The 10,000-nt window shown below is 44.8% G+C and overlaps 1 protein-coding gene across 1 annotated transcript in view; it reads left to right on the forward strand.

Annotated features, from left to right (window-relative positions):
* Positions 1-448: 448 nt before the first annotated feature.
* LOC310864627 (uncharacterized protein) overlaps positions 449-10,000 on the forward strand; it is a gene marked incomplete at both ends in the record, with an annotated part of 36,574 nt that continues 27,022 nt past the window's right edge. The window contains 5 exons of the mRNA XM_083773315.1: positions 449-544; positions 2,395-2,477; positions 3,225-3,407; positions 6,102-6,404; positions 6,961-7,085. Coding sequence (XP_083629441.1) covers positions 449-544; positions 2,395-2,477; positions 3,225-3,407; positions 6,102-6,404; positions 6,961-7,085 — 790 coding nt within the window. The remainder of the gene's footprint in view (positions 545-2,394; positions 2,478-3,224; positions 3,408-6,101; positions 6,405-6,960; positions 7,086-10,000) is intronic.

Genomic DNA, 10,000 nt, shown 5'->3' on the forward strand with positions numbered 1-10,000 from the left:
CTTTGTGGAGAAACCCTTGTTGGCAAGCACAGAAGTCAGACGTTTCTTGTAGTTGGTCACCAGGTTTGCACACACCTCAGGATGAATTTTGGTCCACTCCTTTTTACAGATCCTCTCCAAATCCTGAAGGTTTCGAGGCTGTCGCTTGGCAACTCGAAGCTTCAGCTCCCTCCACAGATTTTCTATGGGATTAAGGTCTGGAGACTGGCTAGGCCACTCCATGACCTTAATGTGCTTCTTCTTGAGCCACTCCTTTGTTGCCTACAATAAAAGTACCATAAAATTGATAGACCGCTCATTTATTTGTATTGGGGCAAATTTTCAAAATCAGCAGGGGATCAAATAATTATTTCCTCCACTGTAACTTTGTACATCTCCAGTGACACGTGCACTGACTCGTCGACAGACAGCTTTTCATATCGACCCCGCAGGGTCGATACGGTGCACCATGAGGCCCTGGTCACCCTCTGGACCCCTGACTCCTCCCCCCTGTCACCTGACTCCTCCCAAGGCCCTGTCAGCTGTACCAGACACACACACGCAGGTACACAGACGCACACACACACACACACACACACGCACACACACGTGCACACACATGCTCACACAGACACACACAGATTATGTGTCAGACGGCCCACCGCGGTCCCGTCGGTATTTGAGATATAATTAATCCTTCCTCCCGTTGTTGTCGATCGCCTCGGGGGTGGTTTGGCTACATTTAGCTACTTCAGCCACATCCGGGATATAACATCCGGTCCGGTATAACATCCGGTCCACATCCGGGATATAACATAGCTCCGCTGCTATATAAGTCGCTCTGATTGGATGGATTAAATAACCCCGGGCGTTCGGGGGGGGGGGGGGGGGTGTTAATGACGGAGATGTCGTGATAGCAGGGAAGTACCTTTATCAATTAAGAAATCGAGAATGTCGTGATCCGCAGTCAATGTGTTAAGTAATGCAGCTGTTTAACCATAATGCCACTCTAAATGAAACCTAGTGGTCCGGGGACCACTAGTGGTCCCCGGACCACCTGGGACCACCCTCAAGGACCACTAGTGGTCCCTGGACCGCGGCGGTTGAGAACCACTGAAAACCCACTGAAAACCCCTCCCCCTCTCCCCCCAGGAGGGACTCTAAAGGAGCAGAGGGTTGCCAGGTCTTCTCTGTTCCCCCAGGAGGGACTCTAAAGGAGCAGAGGGTTGCCAGGTCTGTTCCCCAGGAGGGACTCTAAAGGAGCAGAGGGTTGCCAGGTCTTCTCTGCTCCCCCAGGAGGGACTCTAAAGGAGCAGAGGGTTGCCAGGTCTGTTCCCCAGGAGGGACTCTAAAGGAGCAGAGGGTTGCCAGGTCATCTCTGCTCCCCCAGGAGGGACTCTAAAGGAGCAGAGGGTTGCCAGGTCATCTCTGCTCCCCCAGGAGGGACTCTTTCAAAGGTATAAAGCGTCTCCTATATGGATGTATAACTATATCTCTGACAGAAACATGCACAATCTTTTATAGTCTCACAGGATAGTTTCGAGGAAGCAATCTGATTGGTTGAAACGGCTTCTAGCCGTGGATCAAACCAGCTCCATTCACCACCTCATCAAAAGAAAGAATTCCGCTGCTCTGTTTTCCCAGAGCGCTAGCAAACTCGGTGGCTAGGCTAGCTAGTTTCTTGGGACATTTGTGGTTGTAGTGACTACATCTGTCATTAAAAAGAAAAGTTTTAAGGGTAACACTCGAGGGTGTGGTTTAACGTGATTATTGAGAGGGTGTGGTTTAACGTGATTATTGAGAGGGTGTGGTTTAACGTGATTATTGCCACTTCAGTTGCGGAACTCGACTACGTCTCATTCCTGACCGCATCATGGTCGTGGCAATAATCACGTTAAACCACACCCTCTCAATAATCACGTTAAACCACACCCTCTCAATAATCACGTTAAACCACACCCTCTCAATAATCACGTTAAACCACACCCTCTCGATAATCACGTTAAACCACACCCTCTCGTGTAATATTGCTTAAATGTAACACGGCTCTGTTTACACGTCTATTGTATCGTTGTACCTTGATTGTTTTGCTCTGCTTTTGCTTTGGCAATGTAAACGTACGTTTTCTCATGCCAATTAAGCTCTGTTGAATTTAATTGAATTGACTCCACAGCAGCAGAGGGTTCCCTGCAGGTCGCCTCTGTCCAGAACTCCTTCCGCCTCCGTCTTCTTCTCCTCGTCCTCCTACTCGTCTTCATCTTCTCCTCGTCCTCCTACTCGTCTTCGTCGGCGTCTAGCCGCCGCCTGCGAGACTTCCGGGAGACCATGAGCAACCTGCTGAGCAGCCGGCCGCTCCTCCTCCTCCACCACCACCTCCACCTCTCTAGCTCCTCCTCCTCCACCTCCACCTCCCAGCCCGCCACCGCCTCTCTCTGCGCTCCCGCTGAAAACGTGTCATCCCCCTCCTCCTCCTCCTCCGACCACCACCACCGCAACGGGTAAGGCCTGTTATTGTTATAATCGCCTGATCGCAATTCATTTTCAGAATATCGCAAGTATTGTTTTGCATAATCGCCATGACCGTTTCCGCGTTGAAACATTCTCGTCCTTGTTCAAACGTTTTCCAAAGAATAGCGGAAATAATGGATCGGCTATTTCTGTTATTGTAGTATAAAACAGGTTGTTCTGCTGTATCACTCTGGTCTCTGTTCTGTTATTGTAGTATAAAACAGTTTGTTCTGCTGTATCACTCTGGTTTATGTTCTGTTATTCTAGTATAAAACAGGTTGTTCTGCTGTATCACTCTGGTTTCTGTTCCTTTATTGTAGTATAAAACAGGTTGTTCTGCTGTATCACTCTGGTTTCTGTTCTGTTATTGTAGTATAAAACATAGGTTGTTCTGCTGTATCACTCTGGTTTCTGTTCTGTTATTGTAGTATAAAACAGGTTGTTCTGCTGTATCACTCTGGTTTCTGTTCTGTTATTGTAGTATAAAACAGTTTGTTCTGCTGTATCACTCTGGTTTCTGTTCTGTTATTGTAGTATAAAACAGGTTGTTCTGCTGTATCACTCTGGTTTCTGTTCTGTTATTCTAGTATAAAACAGGTTGTTCTGCTGTATCACTCTGGTTTCTGTTCTGTTATTCTAGTATAAAACAGGTTGTTCTGCTGTATCACTCTGGTTTCTGTTCTGTTATTGTAGTATAAACATAGTTTGTTCTGCTGCGTTTCTGTTTTTCCTTTTAGCGCTTCGCTGTGCAGCGGCGACGGCCGTACCAACGCCGTGTCCAGTGGTGGACGTCAGGAGGACGGCGGGACTGAGAGACGAAGCGCCGATGCCGCCGTCCCCTCCTGCTGTCCCCCGCAGACACTGCCGTCCAGCGGGACGTCTGGGGAGGCCCGGTACCGGCCGTCCTGGAGGCCCTGCAGGTAAGAGGCCCTGTCACGGTTCTGACAGGAATAAGAGTCACGGTTCTGACAGAAATAAGAGTCACGGTTCTAACAGAAATAAGAGTCACGGTTCTAACAGAAATAAGAGTCACGGTTCTGACAGAAATAAGAGTCACGGTTCTAACAGAAATAAGAGTCACAGTTCTAACAGAAATAAGAGTCACAGTTCTGACAGAAATAAGAGTCACAGTTCTTACAGAAATAAGAGTCACAGTTCTTACAGAAATAAGAGTCACAGTTCTAACAGAAATAAGAGTCACAGTTCTAACAGAAATAAGAGTCACAGTTCTTACAGAAATAAGAGTCACAGTTCTAACAGAAATAAGAGTCACAGTTCTAACAGAAATAAGAGTCACAGTTCTTACAGAAATAAGAGTCACAGTTCTAACAGAAATAAGAGTCACGGTTCTAACAGAAATAAGAGTCACGGTTCTAACAGAAATAAGAGTCACAGTTCTTACAGAAATAAGAGTCACGGTTCTGACAGAAATAAGAGTCACAGTTCTAACAGAAATAAGAGTCACAGTTCTGAACAGAAATAAGAGTCACGGTTCCAACAGAAATAAGAGTCACAGTTCTAACAGAAATAAGAGTCACAGTTCTAACAGAAATAAGAGTCACAGTTCTAACAGAAATAAGAGTCACAGTTCTAACAGAAATAAGAGTCACAGTTCTTACAGAAATAAGAGTCACAGTTCTAACAGAAATAAGAGTCACAGTTCTAACAGAAATAAGAGTCACAGTTCTAACAGAAATAAGAGTCACAGTTCCTACAGAAATAAGAGTCACAGTTCTAACAGAAATAAGAGTCACAGTTCCAACAGAAATAAGAGTCACAGTTCCAACAGAAATAAGAGTCACAGTTCCAACAGAAATAAGAGTCACGGTTCTAACAGAAATAAGAGTCACAGTTCTAACAGAAATAAGAGTCACAGTTCTAACAGAAATAAGAGTCACAGTTCTAACAGAAATAAGAGTCACAGTTCCAACAGAAATAAGAGTCACAGTTCCAACAGAAATAAGAGTCACAGTTCCAACAGAAATAAGAGTCACAGTTCCTACAGAAATAAGAGTCACAGTTCTAACAGAAATAAGAGTCACAGTTCTAACAGAAATAAGAGTCACAGTTCAGAACAGAAATAAGAGTCACAGTTCTAACAGAAATAAGAGTCACAGTTTTAACAGAAATATGAGTCACAGTTCTAACAGAAATAAGAGTCACAGTTCTAACAGAAATAAGAGTCACAGTTCTAACAGAAATAAGAGTCACAGTTCCAACAGAAATAAGAGTCACAGTTCCAACAGAAATAAGAGTCACAGTTCCAACAGAAATAAGAGTCACAGTTCCTACAGAAATAAGAGTCACAGTTCTAACAGAAATAAGAGTCACAGTTCTAACAGAAATAAGAGTCACAGTTCAGAACAGAAATAAGAGTCACAGTTCTAACAGAAATAAGAGTCACAGTTTTAACAGAAATATGAGTCACAGTTCTAACAGAAATAAGAGTCACAGTTCCTACAGAAATAAGAGTCACAGTTCTAACAGAAATAAGAGTCACAGTTCTAACAGAAATAAGAGTCACAGTTCTAACAGAAATAAGAGTCACAGTTCTAACAGAAATAAGAGTCACAGTTCTAACAGAAATAAGAGTCACAGTTCCTACAGAAATAAGAGTCACAGTTCTAACAGAAATAAGAGTCACATTTCTAACAGAAATAAGAGACACAGTTCAGAACAGAAAACAGAAAAAAATGGACAAGTTATGGTTATTTAAACGTACATGCCCCATAGACACAATGTTATGGTTATTTAAACGTACATGCCCCATAGACACAATGTTATGGTTATTTAAAAGTACATGCCCCATAGACACAATGTTATGGTTATTTAAACGTACATGCCCCATAGACACAATGTTATGGTTATTTAAAAGTACATGCCCCATAGACACAATGTTATGTTTATTTAAAAGTACATGCCCCATAGACACAATGTTATGGTTATTTAAACGTACATGCCCCATAGACACAATGTTATGGTTATTTAAAAGTACATGCCCCATAGACACAATGTTATGGTTATTTAAACGTACATGCCCCATAGACACAATGTTATGGTTATTTAAAAAGTACATGCCCCATAGAAACAATGTTATGGTTATTTAAACGTACATGCCCCATAGACACAATGCTATGGTTATTTAAACGTACATGCCCCATAGACACAATGTTATGGTTATTTAAACGTACATGCCCCATAGACACAATGTTATGGTTATTTAAACGTACATGCCCCATAGACACAATGTTATGGTTATTTAAAAGTACACGCCCCATAGACACAATGTTATGGTTATTTAAACGTACATGCCCCATAGACACAATGTTATGGTTATTTAAACGTACATGCCCCATAGACACAATGTTATGGTTATTTAAAAGTACACGCCCCATAGACACAATGTTACGCTGCCCCCCGAGGTAAGATGGCCGCCTCGTAGCAGCGTGGCTCCTCATTGGCCAGCAGCGCGGGGTCAGACACGTAGCAGCGTGGCTCCCCATTGGCCAGCAGCGCGGGGTGAGTCACGTAGCAGCGTGGCTCCCCATTGGCCAGCAGCGCGGGGTCAGACACCTGGCCTTTCTAATATCTAAATAACTGTCGCCACCCAACAGGGAGGCGCTGAACATCGACAGCGTCTTCAAGCGAGGAGCCCCGCCCCCCCCTACCCGCCCCCCGGGGGAGGGGGAGGACCCCCCGGTGGCTCCGCCCCCTACCCGCGCCCCGGGGGAGGGGGAGGGGGAGGAGCTCGGGGCGGACGGCCAAGCTCCGCCCACCACGGGGCGGAGCTTCCCCAGGCTGTCCCACTGCGGACGAGGAGGAGGGGCGGGGCAGCAGCAGGCTCCTCCCCCGGCCCCGCCCCCTAGGCTCACCCAGAGGATGGACAGCAGCCCCGCGAGGCTGGGGGACACGCACGGGTATGTGCACGCACGCACGCACGCACACACACACACACACACACGCACGCACGCACGCACGCACACACGCACACACGCGCGCACGCATGCTGCTCTAGTATTTTCCTTTATTTAGATCTCGTTCTTTGTTATTTGGTTTTTAATGACAAGTGTTTCCTCTTTTTGTATTACCTGGGATTTAAATTGTGTTATGTTACCACACTCTCTGTCTCTCTGTCTCTCTGTCTCTCTGTCTCTCTGTCTCTCTGTCTCTCTGTCTCTCTGTCTCTCTCTGTCTCTCTGTCTCTCTGTCTCTCTGTCTCTCTCTGTCTCTCTCTCCCTCTCTCTCTCTCTGTCTCTCTGTCTCTCTGTCTCTCTGTCTCTCTCTGTCTCTCTCTCCCTCTCTCTCTCTCTGTCTCTCTGTCTCTCTGTCTCTCTCTCCCTCTCTCTCTCTCTCTCTCTCTCTCTCTCTGTCTCTCTGTCTCTCTGTCTCTCTGTCTCTCTCTCCCTCTCTCTCTCTCTCTCTCTCTCTCTCTCTCTCTCTGTCTCTCTCTCTCTCTCTCTCTCTGTCTTCCAGAGGGGGCGGAGCTTTGAAGGAGCCCTCCTCTCATTGGTCGTCGTCAGCGGGCCCCTCGTGGAAGAAGAGCGTCTCCAGGCCCCTGGCAGCCTCCACCAGGGGGAGCTCTAATCACCACCACCACGGTGTGTGTGTGTGTGTGTGTTTGTGTGTGTGTGTGTGTGTGTGTGTGTGTGTGTGTGTGTGTGTGTGTGTGTGTGTGTGTGTGTGTGTGTGTGTGTGTGTGTGTGTGTGTGTGTCTATGTTTCTATGTCAGTGGTTCTCACAGGGTTAAACCCTCATGTTTCTATATCAGTGGTTCTCACAGGGTTAAACCCTATGTTTCTATGTCAGTGGTTCTCACAGGGTTAAACCCTATGTTTCTATGTCAGTGGTTCTCACAGGGTTAAACCCTATGTTTCTATGTCAGTGGTTCTCACAGGGTTAAAACCCTATGTTTCTATGTCAGTGGTTCTCACAGGGTTAAAACCCTATGTTTCTATGTCAGTGGTTCTGAAAGGGTTAAACCCTATGTTTCTATGTCAGTGGTTCTCACAGGGTTAAACCTCATGTTTCTATGTCAGTGGTTCTGAAAGGGTTAAACCCTATGTTTCTATGTCAGTGGTTCTCACAGGGTTAAAACCCTATGTTTCTATGTCAGTGGTTCTCACAGGGTTAAAACCCTATGTTTCTATGTCAGTGGTTCTGAAAGGGTTAAACCCTATGTTTCTATGTCAGTGGTTCTCACAGGGTTAAACCCTATGTTTCTATGCCAGTGGTTCTGAAAGGGTTAAAACCATATGTGTCTATGTGAGTGGTTCTGAATGGGTTAAAACCCTATGTTTCTGTTCTTCAGTGGTTCTCACAGGGTTAAACCTCATGTTTCTATGTCAGTGGTTCTCACAGGGTTAAACCTCATGTTTCTATGTCAGTGGTTCTGAAAGGGTTAAACCCTATGTTTCTGTTCTTCAGTGGTTCTCACAGGGTTAAACCCTATGTTTCTGTGTGAGTGGTTCTGAAAGGGTTAAACCCTATGTTTCTGTTCTTCAGTGGTTCTGAAAGGGTTAAACCCTATGTTTCTGTTCTTCAGTGGTTCTCACAGGGTTAAACCCTATGTTTCTGTTCTTCAGTGGTTCTCACAGGGTTAAACCCTATGTTTCTATATCAGTGGTTCTCACAGGGTTAAACCCTATGTTTCTATGTGAGTGGTTCTGAAAGGGTTAAAACCCTATGTTTCTGTTCTTCAGTGGTTCTCACACTATTTCATGTCAAGGACCCCCAAAAATTATAATGTAATTGGCCACCGACCCCCCTATCGGAAGCAAAGGTTTGAGTTAAAAACCTTTGCACATTTTCAAGATTTTTCAAAAAAGCAGATCTACAATTTCAGCGCCGTACGATATTGTAGACGAGAACTTTCCGTAGCACTCGACGACCTTACAGGCGAATCCAAACATTTAGATAGAAGAGACGAGACGAGACGAGAGAGATGAGATGAGATGAGATGAGATGAGATGAGATGAGATGAGATGAGAGAGTATGTGATGTATGTGATGTATCACCATGTGTTGTACTGTCTTAGCCTGGTTAATAAACCAGACTAATATCGCACGGACCGCGGGATATTAGTCTGGGGAGGCTCAGCTTGGATTTCATTTCCAGTGTGGTGTAGGAAATGGGCGTACAATTGAGCCTCTCCAGACCGAAATCCGCTGGCAAGCAATTTTCTTTTGTGCCAACGGCTGATTCGGTCTGGTTTATTAACCAGGCTAGTACTGTCTATGTACAGCATGAGATGTATCACCATGTGTTCTGTCTCTCTGTACAGTATGAGATGTATCACCATGTGTTCTGTCTCTCTGTACAGTATGAGATGTATCACCATGTGTTCTGTCTCTATGTACAGTGTGAGATGTATCACCATGTGTTCTGTCTCTCTGTACAATATGAGATGTATCACCATGTGTTCTGTCTCTCTGTACAGTATGAGATGTATCACCATGTGTTCTGTCTCTATGTACAGTATGAGATGTATCACCATGTGTTCTGTCTCTCTGTACAGTATGAGATGTATCACCATGTGTTCTGTCTCTCTGTACAGTATGAGATGTATCACCATGTGTTCTGTCTCTCTGTACAGTATGAGATGTACAGTATCACCATGTGTTCTGTCTCTCTGTACAGTATGAGATGTATCACCATGTGTTCTGTCTCTCTGTACAGTATGAGATGTACAGTATCACCATGTGTTCTGTCTCTCTGTACAGTATGAGATGTATCACCATGTGTTCTGTCTCTCTGTACAGTATGAGATGTATCACCATGTGTTCTGTCTCTCTGTACAGTATGAGATGTATCACCATGTGTTCTGTCTCTCTGTACAGCATGAGATGTATCACCATGTGTTCTGTCTCTCTGTACAGTATGAGATGTATCACCATGTGTTCTGTCTCTCTGTACAGCATGAGATGTATCACCATGTGTTCTGTCTCTCTGTACAGTATGAGATGTATCACCATGTGTTCTGTCTCTATGTACAGCATGAGATGTATCACCATGTGTTCTGTCTCTCTGTACAGCATGAGATGTACAGTATCACCATGTGTTCTGTCTCTCTGTACAGTATGAGATGTATCACCATGTGTTCTGTCTCTATGTACAGCATGAGATGTATCACCATGTGTTCTGTCTCTCTGTACAGTGTGAGATGTATCACCATGTGTTCTGTCTCTCTGTACAGTATGAGATGTACAGTATCACCATGTGTTCTGTCTCTCTGTACAGTATGAGATGTATCACCATGTGTTCTGTCTCTATGTACAGCATGAGATGTATCACCATGTGTTCTGTCTCTCTGTACAGTATGAGATGTATCACCATGTGTTCTGTCTCTCTGTACAGTATGAGATGTATCACCATGTGTTCTGTCTCTCTGTACAGCATGAGATGTATCACCATGTGTTCTGTCTCTCTGTACAGTGTGAGATGTATCACCATGTGTTCTGTCTCTCTGTACAGTATGAGATGTATCACCATGTGTTCTGTCTCTCTGTACAGTATG

Source organism: Protomyctophum parallelum, assembly GCF_964188405.1.
Source record: "Protomyctophum parallelum genome assembly, chromosome: 9".
Classification (NCBI taxonomy): Eukaryota; Metazoa; Chordata; class Actinopteri; order Myctophiformes; family Myctophidae; genus Protomyctophum; species Protomyctophum parallelum.